The sequence below is a fragment of the Balaenoptera musculus genome, chromosome 2, assembly GCF_009873245.2.
Source record: "Balaenoptera musculus isolate JJ_BM4_2016_0621 chromosome 2, mBalMus1.pri.v3, whole genome shotgun sequence".
NCBI lineage: Eukaryota > Metazoa > Chordata > Mammalia > Artiodactyla > Balaenopteridae > Balaenoptera > Balaenoptera musculus.
In genome coordinates this window covers 129,990,727-130,011,680 of record NC_045786.1, presented here as the reverse complement: position 1 = coordinate 130,011,680, position 20,954 = coordinate 129,990,727, and the positions used below count along the sequence as shown (strand labels likewise).

Genomic DNA, 20,954 nt, shown 5'->3' with positions numbered 1-20,954 from the left:
TTGATCTTGGGGTTTGGTAGGTTCATCTGACTTCACTCCAAGCCTGTTAGAATTTTATGGCATGGAAAACTGGAACTATCTCCCAAGGATGTTGGCACAAACAGGGACACCCAGTCCTGGCTATGGTCCCCACAGGGAGGTTTAAACTGGAACCTTTCAGCTGTCTTGAGTTCCAATAGCTCTGGTGGGACCATTTCACTCACCAAAGCTCCGATTTTGTTTCTCCTGGATTGGACTTAAAAACATAAAACCTCAAAAAACTGTGGAACACACTATTTAAAAACATGTGCTCTGAGTCAAATGTCAACACAAAGCTGTCTTTTTATAAAGTCTGAGCTTTATAACGTTGCCAAAATATTTCTCTGTGGGTTTTAAAAGTTGAAGTAGAAACCACTGAAGAATGAAAAATATTCCTTGGAGGAAATTCTCAGTCATCAAATGGCCAGGTTCATATCACAGAGAAGTCACTGTCTGTGCACAAGGGCCCCTTGGGCAAGGCTGGTGGGCTGACACCCGGGAGGACAGGGAAAGATCACGCGCTCCAGCGGAGCCCTTTGGTCATAACTGAGATGTCGTGCTGACGTTTGCCAAAGTTTGCAACTTCCCGGGCACCCGCATTTCCTACTTTATGTACCTGTGTCCCAAATGCGTGGGCAGACCCCCCCCGCCCCCCCCCCCCACACACAGAGGGGCCACCCTCCGGTCTTAAGACACCTGGGCCAGAAACTGAGAGGAGGAGAGTGAAGACCACTGCTCAGAGTTACCATGGAAACGGTGCTCTTTCTCGTGACCCATTTCCAAGCCCTTTAGGTTTGGGCTCTAACCTCCCACCACCGGTCCCATTACCTTATGGACCCTCCTTTTCCTTCCCTGCTGACATGTCCCCTTTCTCAAGGATTGCGTTTTTAGCTCTTAGAAATGCCCAGTGAACAAAGCACTTGCCACTTTTTTAAAAGATTTTTTTTTTTTTGATGTGGGCCATTTTTAAAGTCTTTTCTTGAATTTGTTACAATATTGCTTCTGTTTTATGTTTTGGTTTTTTGGCCCTGAGGCACGTGGGATCCTAGTTCCCCAACCAGAGATCGAACCTGCACCCCGGGCATTGGAAGGCGAAGTCTTAACCACTGGACCGCCAGGGAAGTCCCAGCACTTGCCGTTCTTGAGCCAATGTCTATGCATCTCTCAGATGGGATGGTTACTCCTCTGCTGTATGGCAGGCACTGTTAGCCCAGGGGAGGGAGATGCTGGCGTCAGGATTCCCACCGTCTCATCCTGAGGGCGATCTCGCAGTCTGATTTTGCAGGCTGACCCCAGAACTTAGGGAGCCACAACAGGACTACTTTTTAGCAATTGAGCAAAAAAAATAATTTTGTCTTTTGAATCTAGCATGAGATTGGGGGATTGTGATTTTCTTTCTTTTATTTTTCTTGTATTCTAAAAAAGAATTAGACTATGTGGGTTGGAAATAAACAGCCACCCCCTACAACTAAAATTCACAGGTGGTTTGAGAAGCACCGAGTGAGCTAGGCCATCCTAGAGCTACAGTTAAGCATCCAGAGGCTGAAATGCCCAGGGAAGGGGTAGTTTTCAAGTTTTGTGATGTGTGGATGGAAGATAGAAAATGAGAGTGCTTGCCGAAGCCTGTGGAACGGTATCTGTGAGATCAGTGCCTGAGTTTGATGTGCTAGCACAGCTCACTGGGAAAAGGGGCCTGGACAAAGTGTGGGCTGACACACTGTGCTTGGTGGTGGAGGGGGGCCAGATCCACCCTGACTGGTCATCTTTCTAGAGGATTAGGTTCTGGTTATGGATGAGCATTTCGATACCCCCCAGGCCCTCCCCGCAGCCCCTGGGGACAATATGTCTTGGGCTGATCAGGAGTCAGGGCTACATATAGATGTAGTGACTGTTCAAGGGACAAAACCAAGGTACTTTCACAGGAGTTTGGTCCCTTTTTCTGTTCCCCCGGGCTGCCATTCTCATTAGCTTGGAGAGTATGAGTTGATTGTACCCATCTGTGCTGCTTCTGGATTCTTGGCTCAAACCCATTGCAGCCTCTTCCGAGCCAGTACGCTATATAGATATTCATCCCCCTTCAGTAAATGCAATTAAATCTCTTTTTGGGAGGGGCTGCTAGGGGGATTCCTGAAAACTTTACTACAGGAGTAACCTTTTCTCTAGGATTGAACATTCCATTACAAAGATGGCTGACAAAGAGCTACAGCTCTACTGATAAATTGCTAACTAACCCTGTTTTGGGCACCATGCTGAGCCCTTTATGGTCCCTCTAATCTCACAACTCTCTTATCTCCCCTCATTCCACACATTTCAAAAGTGAGGCTCAACTGTTCTCTTGTACACTATCTCCTCCTCACAGAATACCGAGATAGAGCTCATTTGGGTTATGGGAATTTAACTGTAGGAGGAATTTCATTTAATGTCTCAGCTTACGAGGCATTTCTTCACTTTTCCAGGGATCGTTTTGGATTTTGCCAGTCTCTTGAGCAGCTTGAGCCTGGCGGAAAGGCAGTCACTGGATGGTCACTGTCACAATGTTAAGCTGTGGTTGCCTCAGAGAAATCTCAGGTTGCTAGGTTTTGGTGGTAATAACCTCTGTATCCTATGTTTTATTTTGTCTTTACCTTTCTTTCTTTCTTTTTTTTTTTTGGACTAGAGTTTTAACTACACAAACCTTGAGTGTCATAGGCCAAAACCCAAACCAAACCCAAGGCTCAGAGAGGTTAAGTAACTTGTTCAAGATCACACAGCCAGAGAATGCTGGAGCCAGAATTCAAACCCAGGTTTGTCTCTCCAACCATATGCTTAACTGACACGTTATTTAGAATTTATATTAATGTATATTATATATCTTACTGGAATTAGAAGTATTAAAATAAGATTCAAGCCATGTGTATTTAAAACCACAAGGCTCCAAGGAGGCTACTGTTTATGCTGTGGTTAAGGGGTAAAATATGATTTCAAAGGCACTGAGGGTGGAGAGCAAGCTATAAACAGTACCACCTGCAAGGTTAGAGTTTTAATTTAGAAACATGCCCCTAAGTCAGGTGATACATTTATTGGTTACTCTGGGCACAGATCAAGCTGCATAAAATTTTACACCTCTCTCCCTACCTTTTCGTTAAAAAAAAGTAGCTCATGGTTGGAAGACACAGTTTTCATAGAATGGTCAGGGGGGAACAGTTTACAGGGATGTCAGGCTTATTCTTCCTGGCTGGCTTATTTCTAAGATTCAGTTCTTGTTTTCTAATCGATCATATTGACGAAAATGAAAAAAGACACACACCAGTGTTACAAAACCTTGTATTAATCATTTCCCTTCACTTTCAATATAACGTTGATATGAAATATAGCCATGATTCTTAGTTACATGGGAGGAAATGAGTAATAAATACATTGTAGCAAGTTTAAACCACAAGGGTGTTTCACTGGTAACATTTGAAAACTGTACACTTGCAAAGAACAGCTTCTTCAAACATTAGTATATCTGTATATCAGTAAAGCTTTTACATGTAACAAACATGCTATTTCCATATATGACAAATTTAAAAAATATGCATTGCTTGGCAACATGAACTAGGCAAAAATAGTTCTTTGTTCACTAACTTTATACAGGAAAACAGGACGAAAGGCATGCATGTACAATAGGGATGCCTGCACGGGGCATGCAACAAAAGAAAGCTTTTTAAAAGTCAGCTTACATTAGGCATAAATACATGAGGGTTATATATTAATAAGGGAGGAAGTCTTCTGTTTGACATTATTAACATTCCTGTTTTCTTCCTATTCCTCCCAGAGGAATACACATTCACCTTTAAGTAAAGATAAAGGAATTACAAAAAAATAAAACTCACTTTGCAAACATCTCTGATGACTTGTAAAACAAAAAATCAACATTAGTGTTATCACAGCCCCATGTGCAAATTATCCTTCCCCAGGGCCTTCTTGTAACAGGCACACCTGAACGCCTTGGTTAGGCTGCTTCCCTGCACCCAAGCTGGGGCCACCTGCCCAAGACATCCCCAGAGGGCCACCGAGATGGGGGCTGCTTTCTCCTCCCCTCGCTGCCCTTCTGGTTGTGCGCCTATGCATTCAACCCAGCTCAGCCCCCAGCCCAGGCTCTCAGGGAGATCCCGGTTCCAGAGGGGGAACATGCATCTACAAACCTTGCACTGGCAGTAGCTACAAGAGGGGCAGAAGAACAGAAGACCCGGAGAAGGCTCCCATTCCGTAAAAGGCAGCCGACGACACCTCAAAAGAAAACCTTGTTTCCCTCAGTGTCTCTTCAAATGAATGGGAGAGGGGGCCCAGCTCTAGCTCCAATCCTGAGTACCAAAAAGGGACCGTCAATACACAGCATTGGAGAGCTTGGTGCAAACAGCCGCCCTCTTCAGGGCATCTATTTTGTTTGCTGGCCCTTGGTTTAAAAAGTGAAACTCAAAAAGCATGTGGAAAACAAAACAAAACATATCAGCAGCAATGTTTCATTTCTTGTACACAGTTCATGTGTGTCTTCCTACTGTTTCTGGTAAGAAACCACTATGAATAAAAAGCACCAATAAAACATCATACATGATAACAATATCGTAGAACACCACTGTCCCTGGGACAATGTAGAGATGTCAAATACACACTGCTTAAATCAGAACAAGGGGAGAAAAAAAACCCATGTAGTGAAATAGATTTTACTCTGAGATTTTTAATGTTTACTATTTACTTAATATAAAACAGTTGCATTTGGGGGTCAATGGGTAAATACAAAAAAAGGCACTGCCGCTTTATTACTAAATATCCGACTTCACAGCCTTATATGCATGCAACTGTTTGATTTTTTTTTTTTTTTTTTATAAATAAAGTTCTTTTGCTTTAGGATTTTTAGATTGAGCTGTATACCTGCAGTCAACACAGGACTCAAAACAAGGTGGGGACAGGCTCCTAAAATTTATCAGAACACTCAACTTAAAAAAAAATGAAAACTAAGAGCAAAACACAACTAAGTAGATAAATCTATACACAGTCAATGAAAAATAAGCTTTTCTTTTAAAAAAAGAATTATGTTGTTATTAATAACAGACTTTATCATGGTTACCAGCCATAGCAAGTTAATAAGTAACATATCCAAAATAATATCTCTAATAATCAGATAACCATTGTTTCTATATTCAGTGAAGGAATAAATAGAAATTCAGATTTGCAAATACTTTAAGGTCTTCTTCCTTTTAAAGGATTCATGCTAATGTGATTGTGTTCACAATCTGTTTTCTGAACAACCCGAGTGTTTATGGATATATGTGTTTTGCAGCAGATCTGAATGCTTTTTAACTTCTCCACAAGATGTGTTATACCATTGTTTTTTTCTTCCATTAACGTTCTTAGCATCCAAAACACACCTTCGCAAACCCTCTGGTCTTGCCTTTGGCCTTCAACATCTTTGACCTGTCCTTCCCGGCTCACACATGATCGTCCATCCCAACACATTCCCCAAGTAACCCTAAGCTTGCTTAGAAAAGGGAAGTGGAGGATGAATGTTAATGGCACTTGGTTAAAAAATATCAACTAAAAAATGCTGCCTCTTTCTGCAAATGAATTTGCATCTTTAGAACATAGTCACCCATGGAGAGCCCCACTCTTTTTAAAAAAATGCAGTGCAGGATGTTGTGGATTCATGTGTTCTTTGCTTGCTAAAGGCTCTCTGTGGTTAAGATGTTCCCACATTCTAGACCTTAAGAAGACTTTGCAAGCTTCACAACATCCAAGGCTGTGTTGGGTGTACATTTTCAATCTTGAAGGTAGAAGGAAGCTGTTTGGATTTCATTAAGGCCTTTTAAATTGTATTTACTTCATTATTTAAAAAAATAACCCCAAGCAAACGCAGTGATTTTCATGGTCTGATCTCTTTAATTTCGACTCTGACTTTGCTAAAACACAAACCCAAAAAATTGTACCAGACACCCATTCAATAAACATGCCTCCTACCATCTCCCTGATCTCGCCTCTGGCTGAGCTGTCACACCATCACTTACACAACCCAATTTTCCAGCGCAGAGCACATTTCCTCTTGGATTTCCTCTAATACCCTCCATTGCATCAAATTCCAAACGTAGTCTTTCTTGCCCTTAAGAAATAGAGCTATTACTTCGTGGTAGCGTAGTTTGTTAATCTCTCACCATGTAAGTAGTAGTTTTGTCTCCCTTCCGTGTGGGTGGATAAATCAGCCGACAACACAGCAAATCCCTGACGTACGTGATAGAATCATCATTTCCATCATGAAGTCGACCTTTCTCACATCTTCTTCCACTGCCCACCTGGGACGTCTCCCCGCAGCTCTCTCTGCCACTTGCTGACTGACCGTTTATACACTGTTGCCGGACCTTGCTCTTCTCCTCTTCCTCAGCGGTGAGCGAGCCAAGGGGCTGCAGCCCCCAGGCTGGGGTTCCTGCGAGCAACCCCCCAAAACTGGCCTTTTGAGCTTATTATCTGGGTATTAAGGCCTCTTGCTAGGGAAAAATATTCATCCTTGCCTTTTCTCCTCCAGTGAAACTTGTACCCACCTGTGTGTGTGTGTGTGTGTGTGTGTGTGTGTGTGTGTGTGTGTGTGTGTGTGTGTGTGTGTAGCGAGGCCAGGAGTGATAGGATGACACCCCATGGTAGGGTGGGGAGAATGAGGTTCTCCGGGTGAGAAGCAAATCCAGCGTAGAAAGGGCAGCAGGATTCCTTTAGACTCTCTAGGTGACTGCGCGCAATCCCATAACCGATCACATGGTGGCGCCCTTCCCACTGCTCCGCCCACTCCAGCCACATCCTCAACTCCACCTACACACTTCCCCCACCCACAGGTGGGAGACACAACTCAGGCCTACGTGACCGCTCCGTCTTCCCGAGAAGCAGAGCTTGGCAGCCATTTAAAAAGACGACCCTGCTGCTATTATAAAAATAGAGGAAAAAAATGAATCCATAGCAACAAATCCTTTACAAAAACCATAGTATGAAGAAAAGTTCTATCCCAACTCTTTACACATTATGTACCCTTTAAAATTGTTATGTAAACAATACACAAATCAAAGTTTATCTGAAATTTTGTTGGAGGGAATTTCTCCCTTCCTGCCCCCGTTGCCATGTGGACTTCTTCTGCGGCTGGATTTCAAGCAGGGGCCTCAGGGAATCCAATCAGGGGAGACATAAAAGAGCGAGCCGCCGTTGTGCTTTGGTCGCAGGCATCCGTGCCTTCCTCCTGGGGCCTGACTCTGAAGGCAGGCTTCTGAGAAGGCTCCCAAGGGCTGGGGCTTCTGCCTCCCTCCCAAGTCTCTCATCTCTTTCCAAGCGGTACCCTCTTTTTTTTCCCCCTCATTTCCATCCAGGAAGCCACTTGCATTCCCTCCACCCGCTCCCAGTCCTATGTTTCCCTTAGAGATCCCTCCCCATGCCCCACACCAAGCCATCCCACGACAGAAACAAATGACAAAATAACCAATCCCAGGTCTACTGATATGTTTACAAGGACGACCTACGCTCTCATAAAATCAAAATGGGAGAGGGACCAGGGGAAAAAAAAAGGCTGCAAAGTATCTTGGAGGATTCTGTGCAACCCTGAAGATGGCTAACACTGGACCCGCAGCAGTCGATTTCACGGCCAGCGCGGTCACTCTCATCTTCAGCTCTAGATTGTGGAGGTCCGGTCAACCCCGTCTGGGAGAGAAAGAAGGACACAATGGGCACAGGTAAGCAAAGCAATTCCGTTCATGCCCACCGATTCCAGCGTCATGCATGTTGGACCTGCCAGTCTCTGAGGACAGATAAGGGTTAAATTCATCCATCCATCCATTCACTCATTCTTCACATACCCACCCACTCAACATAGCTATTTTTGCCAGGAGCCATACTGAGCCTGGAAACCAAGACGAAAAGACCTAATCCTCACACTTAGTCCAAGTATATATATATATCCTAGACAGGACACAGACATGTAAACTGACAATGACATATGAGGGATAGTTGCTGTAATGGAGTATGTACCAGGCACAGCAGGAACATGGGGGAAGGAGTGTTTAGGTTGCCCTTGGAAGTCAAGGATGGTTTCACAGAGAAAGGAAATGACTTTGTAGATGGTCTGGTAGGAGAAGAAAAGAGGAGGCAGGAGAGTATTAGGGTGGGGAGGGCATACAGCTCATGTACAGGCGTGATGCTGCTCATCAAATGGGGGGCCTGGGGGCAGGTTGGAGGTTTAGGATGAAGGACAGGAGGAGTGGGAGGAGATACGGCAGAGAGCCAGCTAGGTTTTGCAATACACATGCAGGTGGACCTGTCCAGCTCATGTCCCTTTCTTTGGGAGCATCTCCCTCTCCCCCTGAGTCCCTGCTAAAAGGCCGGGGACGAGGTGGTGGTGATTGCGATCCCTGATCACAGCTGAGCAGACCAGAGGGATGCAGCTGACCCAAACTGATCCAGATTCTCTGTTTCAAGAACCTGATCGGGGGCAGAGACACCAGGGTGAGATATTTTTTTGGCACCTGGAACTGAAAGATCCAGTGGACATGGAAGAGCGCTGAGGCCACCCAGCATATGCCATGTCAATGTTATGGAGAATCGGTGAAACCAGGCTATAGAGAAGGTGGGGGACATGCCTGTCAGAGAGGAGAGGCCATGAGTGAGCCAGACCACAGAGGGAGCCGACGGCTGCCCAACCCCTTTTCACACGGGACTGTGGGAGAGTCCCCAGAATCAGACCACGAGGGTCTTGTGTACTATTAACAGGAGCTTGGACATAGGTATTTGGGGACTTATAAGTGGTAGAGTAACCAGATTTGACTTCAGAATGGTTTCTCTGGCATGGCTGGTGGCAGGAGGACCAGTTAAGAGGTCCCTACAATGGTCCATGCTAGAGTTTCTCCAGTGAGCAGAGAGAGGCATGGATTAGTCATAGGAGGTAGAAATGACTATGTTCAGTGACCACTAAATGAAGGCCAGGATGGGATGCAGGATGCCTCCCTGGTTTCGCTGATGTCCGCATGTCAGGAGATGTGTCTTGGTCTAAACCTCCGCGTCACGAGGCCCGTCTAGCAGAGGTGCGTCTAGATGCAGTGGGCAGAGCTCAGGTGTGAGAGGGGCGCGGCCGACTGTTCCAGGGAAAGCTGGAGGACCTAAGTGACACAGAGGAGCACTGAGCCCACTGCACGGGTCTCCTGGCTGCCTCATCGGTGGTGCCAGGCTGGCATCTTGCCAGCAGGCACTTGGAGGAAAAGTGTTTCTTTCATTTAGATTTTTAATGAGATCACTGTAGGTCCACATAAGAAATAGCACTCTGTTTCTGGGTTTGCCCCTAAGGTAACATTTTGCAAAAGTATAGTATAGTATTACCACCAAGATAGTGACATTGATGTAATCTACCCATCTTACAGATTTTCCCAGTTTTACTTGTACTCATGTGTGTGTGTGTGTGTATAAAGTTCTACATGATTTTTTGAGAGATTTTAAATAAGGGAAGCAAATGGCCCCTGAGAGCATCTGTTGTTTCAGATTATCAATCCTAGAGGTCCCCAGATGTGAACGAATCACCTCTCCCCGCCTTCCACGCATGTCAACCTTAGCCTCTTGAGTGGTGGCTCAGCAGTGGTAACTGGCTGTGGGAGAACAGTGAGTGTGTGTATGTGTGCACACACACAAGTGTGTGGGTGGGGTGAGGGTGCAGAGGCCACTCCCTCGTCTGTAGAAGCGCAGTGCGCACTCTTGCTGGGCCTCACTCATCCATTCATTAATGTCAACCTTTCATAGTTGTTGAAGTGAGAAGCTGAAAACAAGAAAATCTCAACTAACCCAGCCCCAAGTTGCATTTTCACAGAATTCTCACCCTATACCTCATCCTCCAAGGGTGATGGTCGGTATTCACCTGCAGGGAAATGACCAGTAGGTTAAGTCCAGACTCACCATTTACAGTTGTGCGGGTCGTGCACTGCACAACTCAAAGGGGCACCATTCACATGCAACCATCATAGGTTTTATAATTATTATGGCAAATTTCAAATGAAAGGCAGAATAATGTCTTGAGAAAGTGGAGCCTTTTCCCGATTTGCACTTATATCGGCTATAAGTGGAGCTTTAAGTCCCAAGAAGAAGTGAGGAGAGAAGGTGAGAAGGAACGACAACGGGATCAGGTGAAGCACAAACCCCAGAACATCCGAGGATGGACCGTGCATTCCTCTTTATGGTTTGATTCACTATGGACGCCATTCTGCCGGGCGGAGCCTCGCAGACTCATTCTGCTGGTACTGAGTCTCTCTGAACACCTGGGGCCACCAGTCAGGAGCAAGCCCAGCAGAGCCAGATGAAAGCCTTAAATAAAGACTCACAAACCAAGATGGCAGAGGCAACCCACCCCCTGGGCTTCCTCACCGGTTCTGTCGGAGGGGCCTGGGGAGAGAAAAGAAGAGATGGATAGGGAAGGCCAGGGAAAAGTAGCTTAGACCAACACCGAGAGGGCAGCAGTTACTGGAGGAGACTGAAAGAGCAGAGATGCCAGCACAAAACGATGGGCCCCAAGGCTTGGGGCCCGGGGAGCAGCCCCATTAGAATGGCCATCCTGGGATGTGGTGTCCTAGGAACTTGGACACCTCTCCCCTCTTTTCTTGAGATGCCAGCAGAGGAACATCTTTTACTACTCTGCTTTCCTCTCCCTAGTCATTCATCCTCGTGTAAGATAACTTCACTCACTGGCAGAAATTCTGTTCCCAGCAAAGTCATCTCCGTTGGCACCTGGCAGGGGTCGGCCAGCAGAAAGGTGCTGTCACAGTGGGAGGGCACACCGCTGCCACCGCACCCAACTGGGCCACCCTGAACCTAATTTGCATTCCCTGCTCAGGAAGCTGCTTACGAGGCTTCCCACCAGAGAGGATTATTGAGAAAAAACACAGCAATAAAAAGGCTTAGGAGATTAACAAGATGCAAACATTAGCAAAAAAAAAAAACAGTTCACAGATGTTTCCTGTAAAAATAGAAGAACAGGCTAAAAATGAAGTCTTTCAATGAAGACCTCCCTTTAATAAAGAGCATTTGGCATTACTGCTATTAATGATGATGACGATGTTAGTACTTGGCGGATTGATAAGAGCTTCCGACACACCAATTACCTGAGATCTGTCAAGCCCGGGGGGAGGTGAGTCCTCCTGGCTGACTCTCACAGGCGATGCAGGACTGAGGGGAGTCGCCCCGCAAGCCAGCCCCTGTCAGGTGTCAGGTGGGAGGGTACCTGGGCTGCCTACAGGGGGCTGAGCTTGGCCTGAAGGCTCAGGTCCGGAGGCCTTCCGTTTAGGACAAAACTGAGATATAATTTGCACGCCACAAATTTCACCCTTTTAAAGTGCACAATTCAGTGGTTTTGAGCATATTCACAAGAGTTGTGCAGCCATCATCACCATCTAATTCCAGAATATTTTGTCACCCCCCCCAAAAGAAATCTGGTGCCCATTAGCAGCCACTCTGCATTCCCACCTCCCTCCAAACCCTGGCAACCACTGATCTGCCTTCTGTCTCTGTAGGTTTGCCTCTTCCGGACATGTCACATTAAGGGAATCACACGCGGTGTGGCGTTTGTGTCTGGCTTTTTCACCCATTAGCATAATGCTTTCACAGATCAGCCACGTAACAGTACTTCATTCCTTTCCAAGGCTGAAGGACATTCCACTGTGTGGCTAGAGTGCCATCTTGTCCGTCCATATTCATCTGCTGATGGACCTTTGGGTTGTTTCCCATTACTCCTCAGGGGCTGTCAGGGTGCTGACCCAATCTCCTCGGTTACCTGGAGAAGAGGCGCTGGTGGCACCACACGCAGAGGTACCAGGAGTGAACCAGTGATGCTGCGAAGCTTCTAGGATCTGAACTGAATGGCCAAGGGAGAGAGTGGTGTTTGCAAAGGGGGTTCCCCGGAACCCCAGCGGGGGGTCACGGAGGGAGCTGTGCACCCCACCGTCTGTCTGCTCAGCAGCCCTGGGAGGCCTTCAGCTAGCTCCCTTCTGGTACTGAGCAGAGGCTTTCTCCAGGCTATGGAGAACCTCGCATGGGTGAGGTCAGGTGGGTGCAGTCCCGGCCTGTACTCTGCTCCACACAGAGCATTTACCTTTGTCCTATTTGGTTTCAGGATAAGACTGTGTTTGTAGAGACTAAAAATCTAAACATCCCTCGTCAGGAGGACAAAGCTCTCTGGAGCAGTGGCTTATGACAGCCTTTCTTTTTGCTGCTGCTGCTGGGCTAGCACAAATTGTGCCTCTCCGTGTACCCATCTCTGGCTCTGGGGTGGGTGAGCACGTCCAGACCGGACAGGGCTGTCGGGAAGGGTCACAGGAGGCCTGTCTCAATCTCCATGAGTCACAGCCTCCCTGGAGGTTGGCAGGAAGGGGCGGACATCTCTCCTCTGCCTGCCAAACATCCCCAGGGCTGGCAGTGAGTCCAGGCCAGAGAAAGGCACACGTTTAGTACCAGGAGGGCACTGAAGGCCTCCCAGGGCTGTTGTGACGATGCAGGGCTGCAGACCAAACACACAGTGGGACGACCCAGCTGCTTCTGGGAGCTCCTCCAGGGGCTGCAGCCCTGCACACCACTGGCGCATCCAACTAGACCGTCCCTGTCACACTGCGAAGGACGCCTCGGACTGCTTGGGGCTCTGGGCGTCGTGGAAGCCATTGGAACAGGGAGATGTAAAAACAAGGAGGGATTTTGGTTTCAGAAATTCTATTTTTAGAGCAAGTTGGGATATGCTTGGACCGGACTGGGGGATCTAGTGCCGAGAAGGAAGGAATCCAGTGCTGTGGGGGAATGTTTCCACTAAAAGCCACGTCTTGTGTTCCTGGCTCCTCCAGCGCCCGTATTGGGCTAGGACAGCTGCGGGGCTGGGACTCCAGTGTGCCCTGGGGGGTGGAGCCTCTGGGGAAAGAGGGCAGCCTCGGTCTCCAGGGACCCGAGTCACCTCCCAGAGAAGGAGGAGGAGCAGGGCGCTGGGGGCCACTGTGTATGGTGTGGCTTGACAAGGGTCCGACAGCACCCTGCAGCCACTCTCCCTCTCCCTCCTTGTCCCCTGCCTCCCCGGCCTGTGCCCTTCCCTCTCTCCCGAGCTGTGGAGGATGGCACGTGGCTGGGGGTTCTCCCAGGTGTGCAGTGCCATGCGGGGAAGATGCACTCACCTCCCAGGGCGTGCTCGGTCATACTGAGGCACAAGGACTCCAGCCTGTTGTTGATGTCAGGTTCAGTCACGGGAAGCTGGAATTCTGCAAGGGACAAAGGGTTCCGTTGGTGACAGGGGCTCTGAGAGCAAGGAGGAAGTAGGCATGGTGTCGCTGGCTCCACCTGCCAGGGTGAGGGTTTGGAGTGCCTCCCTGGGAGGACTCGGGGGACGGGGTGGGAGAGACCAACAGGGCCGGCGTGGAGGGTGAACTGGACTCGGGTTCAACCAATCTCTGAGTCTGTTAGACACACTGAGTCCATTGCAGCTGGAAGAAAACTGGTGACTAAAAATAGCTGTCATGGTCACAGTCTGCCAGGCCTCTGGTCAGACCCCTCCAGTGGCTTCCCGTCGGAGTAAAAGCCAGCCCCTTGCCATGGCCTGCAAGGCCCCGAAGACCTGGCCCCTTGTTACCTCTCTGCCCTCGTACAGCAACCCCTTCCTTCACTCCCTACCAGGCCCTTTTCTACCCCAGGGCCTTTGCACTGCTGTTCCCTCTGCCCAGAATGCTGGTCTCTGGACACTTCCATGGCTCACTCTCTGCCTGCTGTCACGTCTCTGGCTCTACTGTCTCCTTGGAAAGGACTTTCTGTTCATTGTACGTGAACAGAATTTTCCCACCCCATCCCTTTTCTCTGCTTTATTTTTCTTCATAGCCATCACCAACACCTGACATGTGTGTATTTGTCACCTCCTCCCAGTTGAATGTTTGCTTCATTGGAGCAGGACTTGGCTTTGCTCCCTGTGCCTAGAACTGGGGCCTGGTGCATTTCTGCTTCATTGCAAGGAGCAGGAAATGGAAACCACAGCCTGGCAAGAGCCTCTTCTGAGTCCAAGACCCTGCTGGGTGTCCAGTTCTCAAGTGGGGCTCCCAGAGGCTAAGTGACTTGTCAAGGCTAGCCAGCTGACACGGAGCTGGGACAGGAACCCACATGGGTCTCACCCCAGAGCTGGTGCTCCGCTGCACACTGCATGCCTGCCATGCCTGTCAACACTCTCAAACTCCAAGCACTGAGAAGCACGGGCTGAGACGTCTGCTCTGCGGGTTCCCGCTACCCAGGACAATACTGTGCATTCGAACCACAAAGCCCCCCCTCTACCATGTGCACCCTCCCTATCTCTCCAGGCTCTGATCCCTCCTCCTCCAAGGGGGAGGCACCCCTGAGCCTCCTCTGTCGTGCTGGGGCTCACCGTCAGCACCTCCCCCATCCTCCCCATCCTGTGGAACTCTTGAACACCCTTAACTAGTTTGGAAGTGCCTTGCAGACAGCGACGATGCTCTCAGATTTCTCTGACTCTCCCAGGATACCCAGCCATGGCCTTCTGCACACCTCATACCTGTCTATGGAGTGATGAAACAGATGGAAATAGAAGGAAACTGACAGCTATTGTGAAACTCGGACAGAACTGTGAAAGCCTATGGGGGAGGGCAGAAAAAATCAGCAGTGGGATATGTTCTGAGTGCCTGGGGAGCCTCAGCCTTGCCACTGCCTTCCTGTGTGACCCTGGGAAGCTGTTCCCTTCTTTGGGCCTTAGCTCTTCCATCTGTAAAGTGGGGAAAGGATCCTGCGGCCCAAACTGCAGGCCATTTCCTGGCTCCTTCGCATCTCCACTAGGGGGCGCTTGGGGCCAGAGCGGGGAGGGAATGAAAAATGAGGTTGATGGTTTGGTGGGAGAGGAAGTTGAAACCAATGGTGAAACCAAAGTATTTGTTTTCCTCGAGGAGCTATACATTTCAGCCTTCCCTGCAATCTGTGTTCCCCATTACCAGCTAATTCAGAGGCAGATGTCGTTTCCGTTATTTAAAATTCTCAAAAGAGAAGGTTGGCAGAATGGATCGATATGAAGAACACCGGGGAGCAGATAAGGTTCTTTCTGACACCAGTTCCAGCATCGATGGGTCTGAAGGACAACTGTGCCAGTTCATGAGCAGACAGAGGACGACTGGGCTTCTAGGGAAGCTGGTTTCCCCACACCCGCATCCACCACCGCTCTGAGTAGGGTCGGGCAATTAGACAACCCAGAGGGAAGAGTATTTTAGTATTTTCATCCATTCATGTGAAAATCATATGCATGCAAAAATTAGCAGCCTTCAGGGTGTGAAATCTATAAAATAGAAACACAATTTTATATATAGCCAGTAGGCAAATAAAAAAAAAAAAAAACCCCAGCAGTTACAGCCATCCATATGCTCATTGTAAAATTTAGTTTACTCTCTAGCACTCCCCTTTAAACAAACACTGTGGAGAGATTTGGATAAATAAAGATGCTCGACATTTGGAGAGAAGTGTTTCAGCTGCAGGATTTCTTGCCAACACGCAGCAAAATGGCATTTTCCAAGCCTGGGATTGCGTGTTCCAAAAAAAGGGGGGCTGAGAAATGTGGGGCTCTCTGCTCCAGAATCTCCAAACCCTAGTGGCTGCTCTTTTAGGCTGAAAGTCGGCGTGCTTGCTTTTTATCCTCCAGCTCTCCCTCTGTTGCACGGGGGAGTCATGGCTCCCAATCACTCTCAGAGCAGCTTTGAAAAATTCTAAGTCTTGGAAGAAGCCCGTATGTTCACACTCCAGAGTTTCCTAATAGTGTGACTTTTTAATTGTGTATTTGATAAAAACAGATCCGTGGCATCTCCCTGCACACATGAGACAGCGGGAGACCAGACGGGTGAAGAGCGGCTTCCATCTCGGCTGGAAGCCCTCAGCCACGGGTGGCTTGGTGGGCAGAGCTCTCAACGCCCGGACTAAGCGTTTGGGCAGCTCCTGCCCACAGGTCCACATGGGCCACAGGCCAACTCTTGTCCTTGCTCCTGCTCAGCCTGGGGGCTCATCGCGTTTATCCTGGGCCCCCAGCTGTAACGGACTGGGCAGGTGTAGTTTCGAGTCTTCGGGAGGGCAAAAAGGATAGACTCTGAGCCTTCTGTCCTGTTGCCCTAGCAGGCCTGTTTCCTTAGCTCGGATGGCATCTCTGAGTACGAGGGATTCTTCCCCTCCCCATCAGACCCTTCCAGTATTTAGGATGTATTTGAGGATCCCCAGTTCTAGGATGCCCAAAGTCTAGGCTGATGCGGGACTTTCGAATTGTGCCTTTTCAGAAGTCCCACAAGAACAGGGACCGCCGTTCAGGCCCAGGGTCAAGAGGATTCCGGAAGGAAGCAGCGCCCATCCCTAATGAGGTGTTGCTGCAGGATCCACCTGGGGAACCCCCACGTGGCTTTTTCTTGGCCGAAGCAGCCATTGCAGCTGAGTCTCATGGCTGTGGCACCTGAAGTGTCCTTCTGCCGCTCTCTCCAAGTCCCTGAGGCTGAGGTAAAGGGGCCAATGTTTTTAGGACTTTAGAATAAGAAACAGGTTGGGGCATTCTAGGAAAAACCTTGAGAATCTCACTTTGTCCAGGACAGCTGAGGCCACTCTGCTGAGTAAACCAGGAGGGCTTTGAGTCTGGTTGAGTGAGAAGTGGGTTGCTGGAAGGCGAGAAATTAGGAAAGTCAGGCTCTTGAGGAAGGGGCAGGGAATGCAGAAGTGGGAGCTGCACAGCTGTGATGAGGGGAGGAAGGAAGATAAAGGGAAGGCGGGAACCAAGAGGAAAGGGGGAGAATGGTGTCAAAAGGAAAAGAGATCAGTGCGGGCAGGGAAATGGGCCAATGCGGCCGTGCAGAGCTGGTAGTGGTGGGCGGGCGGCAGGGAACACAGGTACGCAGTCGCTCCCTGAATCTGCTGTGGGGAACGGAGCTCTTCTCTGGGGACCTCACTCCTAGACCTGCAGAACTAAGTGCTGAGGAAATCCTATGGGACCCACATTTTCACAAAAAATGATGAGGAGACTATGGCACACGACACTATTGTACCATCTTGCCCCAAGTCGGTCTCCCTGAATTTGGCTCTCAGAAGCAGCGGGGCACAGACCCAGCTGGTTTCTTGGCTGTGAAAGAATTGATTCATTTGCCAACCTCTCTGCCCATTCTCTGCCAGTCCTGAGCAGGGCTGTTTGCCTTGGATTACTAGAAGGAGGGAGCAAATGTTGATCAGGTGCTCTAAGTGGGTCCCTGTTCTGGCCTCTGCTTCCGCAGGGCAGGCCCTTCCGTCCCCTCAGTGGAGCCAGTACACTGACGGCCCTCCCCCTCGCCCCTCTCTTTCTAAAGGCAGTTCTCTGGAAGGAGTCTGAAACTCACTCACACTAAGGAGAAAGGAATGATAACAGCTTTGTGCACTATGCTCCCAGGTATTCTAACGATGGAAGGATTCCAGCCATGAGCCGCTGCACAGGGGAGGTTTGCGATGGAGAACAGATACGTCACATCATGAAATGCTGCCAGGTAAGGCACTGCCTTACCCGTCTCACATCTGGGTGGTCCAGTACCAAAGGTAGTTTGCGCATGGTTTTGTGCAAGGGAAGGATGAGGTCCCCTGTGAGGCTGCCCAGTCTACCTTTCTCCATGCTTTTCCTTTGAAGTCAGCTGCTGGCCCCCCTCTGCCCTTTCCCGTCAGGCCCTCTAGGTGGCGAGGAGCCTCCGTGGCCTCCTAGTGTCACGCCAGGGCTGCTCTGAGATCCTCTCTGATCCCAAGGGTGGCGGAGCCCGGGTCAGCAGGCTCTGCTTCCAAGATAAGGTGTCATTCTGCAAGCAGTTTCCAAACTAATTCTCCAGTTGGGAAAACACCCTACCTCTCGGAGAAACATGACCCCTCTCGCCAGGCGCCACCCTGATTTTGAGCCTGTCACCCCCCGGTGATGGTATCAGACCCTGTCCTCCTCTCTCTGGGAGGACCAGCTTCGTGTTTCTTACTCATCCCACAGGCCAGCAAGAGGCAACAATCACCAATGGCTCTCCTGGCTTGTCCTGAGAAACATCTCAAATCTGTCCACATGGGAATGAAGTGAAGAACCACCCCTCCTGCCCTGGCCTCCAAGGGGCCCACGGATTCTGTAGGTCCAGGAAAGAAAGAAGTGTCTCGCAAATTCAAGCAAGGTGACTGATGAATTGATATACAACTTGGAGGCTGGTTCTAGCCCCCTGGCTTTTCTTTATTCTTTGGAGACATTCCATCATCTTGATGGGATTATTTTAAGTTTATAGAATCCAAACTTCCTTAGAATGTATTGTAGTCTTCAAGATTTGCTCAGATGGTTCAAAATGGGTGCTTTGAAGACATCTAATGGCCAGGAGGAAACCACTATGTTGGAATGTAGCACAGTTTTCTGAGTATTTAATTTTGGGTTGGTCACACATCTCTATTCCACTTTGCGTTCACAATTACTACTGCTTGTGTAAAGATGAAAGCCGCTTTCTGCCTTCCTGATTTCTGCCTCCCTGACGTGATGCTTATGGTCTAGTCCCAGTCCCTGGCCCTCAGGCCCTAGATGCAAAGGCTGAGGAGGAACTTTCTGTGCCCATGGGGGGACTTTCTGTGCCCATGGGGGGACTTTCTGCACCCTGCTTTCCCTTTAGCCAGGGATCCTGGGTCACAGCTGTGCCCTGCCTTGCCCTTCATGGCCATGTCTCAGGAAGAGCCACCCCACATGGGCCAAGGGTGCTGGGCAGGACTGAGGAGTGGCTTCTGCTGAGCCCTACCCAGGGTATTTGCAATCAGGAAATACGGAGCAGGCCTGTCCCCGTGCCGTGGTTACTAGAAATGCCGTGGCTCATCAGGGCCTTGCTGGAAGTGGGTTTGTCATGCTCGGGTGAGAGGTTAATTAAAACAACAACAACAACAACAATAACCCAAGGGTTCTAGAGTTCTAAGTCCAGTATGTGAAGAACATTATTGAGAGACTTGCAGATAACTGCCAGGAAAACTGAAAACAGTTGGAAGTGCTGCTTCTGGAGACGGGACTATGGGCTGGGAGGGGAGGGCAGGGGGAGTCACTTTCTCTTACAAGCTGTTTGGTATTATTTGATTCTTTAACTGTGGGAACAAGAGGCTTCATGGGAAGAGGGTGGAAACAATCTTAGGGTCATAGCTGACCTGAGCATAAGCCAACTGTTCAGCATTGCTGTATAATAGCAGAGGGGAAACATAGTGCAGATGTAGGATTCATATCAACAGACCCAAAAGGTTCTTCTCCCAGGGATGGCCCAGCTCTTCCCGGTGGGCCTGGTCTGCCCAATTAAGATGGGGGACAAAAAGGATGACTGAGGACTTGAAAGGTCTCGTGCCCAGGATGTCTTCAAATCTTGTCCAGATTCTCTTGTTACTGGCAATGGATTCTACATAATTCTACATGAAAACAGAGGCTGGGACTAAATGACCCAGGGAGAAGGCCTTCACAACCCCCAAATTTTATCAAGTATTTCTTCCTGGGAAGAAAAATAGCAAGTATCAAAATGAAGAAAAGGAGCTTTAAAACAAAAATGCATGAATAGGTATAGAGTTCTAGAAGTCAAGAAGCAACTTTCAACCAGCATCTGGAGTATGTGGGTGTCCCCTCCTTTCCTGACATACCTTGTGCCCGGGTGGTTCCCTGCTATCAACACCCGCCCTTCTCCCTTGCGGCCTCTCCTCCTCCAGCCTGCCCGCCCTTCACTCCTCCATGCTTAGCCCTGTCTCACCCCCCACTGCTCAAAATCTTTTATTGATTCCCCACTGAGAGCAGCTGGAGTCTGAGCTCCTCGGCCTTGGATTCAGGGTCTCACCTTCGGCTGCAGTCTTTCCAGCTCCCTTGGTCTACTTGCCGCTACTTCAGCCTGACCCCTCTGCCGAGCCGCCGCGGGACTCGCCGTGGGACTTGATACCCTTGCAGTCTTGCTCTCTTAGCTCCTTCGGCTTGCAATGCCACCCTCCTCTTTCCATCTCTTCACCCTCTGCTCCCTGAAGCTCACCTATGACTCTAAGAAGCTTCCTTGCCCACCCAGGCCACAGTGACATTTCCCCTCAGACTCCTGTTAAGACATGGTACAGAGCACGTCTACCCAGGGTGAGGACCTTCTTCCAGGTGCAACCCATGTAGTAATTGCTTGCGGGGCTTTGTATGACTCATGGAGTCTAAGAGGTCACTGTCTGCACAGAAAAAGGGGCAGGCATCTGTTGGCCTGCACATGTATGTAATTCTGGCTACTCTGTTTGAGGAGGCGTGGTCAAAGGTGAAATTGACACGAGGTGCACCAAGCTGCTCTTTAACCAAGTAAAGGGAAGATGGCTGGACCAGCGGTCACGTGTGCAAGGAACTCCCAAACCAGGGAGAGGTCTCTCAGCATCAGCACTGTCAAGTTTTCTTTCTCTGTCTCACCATCTACACATTCCCCCACGTGTATACCAACGACACACACACTACACATGAAACCCCTCCCAACTCCCCCCTGAAAACCCCCCAGTAATATCTCTGGGTTAATCAATCTAGAAATATAACTAGGATCAAAAACACCCCCAACAGATCGCAACCAACTCGAGCTCCGTGTGCTGGCTCCCAGCCAACCAGCCGCTATTCATGCTGGCAAGGCACGGTTTAAAAAAGGAAAGGCTTCTATAAGCTCAAAAGAATGCATGGTGACAGTTGAGGCTAAGCGCTTTCTGCCTGGGTTCACTGGGGCATCTATTTTGGCGACCTGGCCTCCCCGAGAGGAGAGCGAGGGATGGAGGGCTGGGCCCTACCTGGCTGCTGGAACATCAGCATATTCTGTGGTGAAGTGTGCACAGGCAGCGAGCGGGTCCTTTGGACTGAGCTGTGGGTGCGGCTTGGCATGCTATTGCTGCCCCCGGGGTTGGCGAACCAGAGGTTCTAGGGAGAAACACGAAAGCAGAAC

At 49.1% G+C, this 20,954-nt stretch overlaps 1 protein-coding gene across 7 annotated transcripts in view; it reads right to left on the bottom strand.

Annotated features, from left to right (window-relative positions):
- Nucleotides 1-3,305: 3,305 nt before the first annotated feature.
- SAMD4A (sterile alpha motif domain containing 4A) overlaps nucleotides 3,306-20,954 on the bottom strand; it is a 224,967-nt gene continuing 207,318 nt past the window's right edge. For 5 of the 7 annotated variants that reach the window (XM_036841284.1, XM_036841286.1, XM_036841290.1 and 2 more), the window contains 3 exons: nucleotides 20,803-20,929; nucleotides 13,185-13,268; nucleotides 7,713-10,422 (listed from right to left, as the gene is read on the bottom strand). In XM_036841284.1, coding sequence (XP_036697179.1) covers nucleotides 10,358-10,422; nucleotides 13,185-13,268; nucleotides 20,803-20,929 — 276 coding nt within the window. In that variant the 3' untranslated portion in view covers nucleotides 7,713-10,357. The other 2 variants (XM_036841285.1, XM_036841287.1) reach the window with 1 other exon arrangement.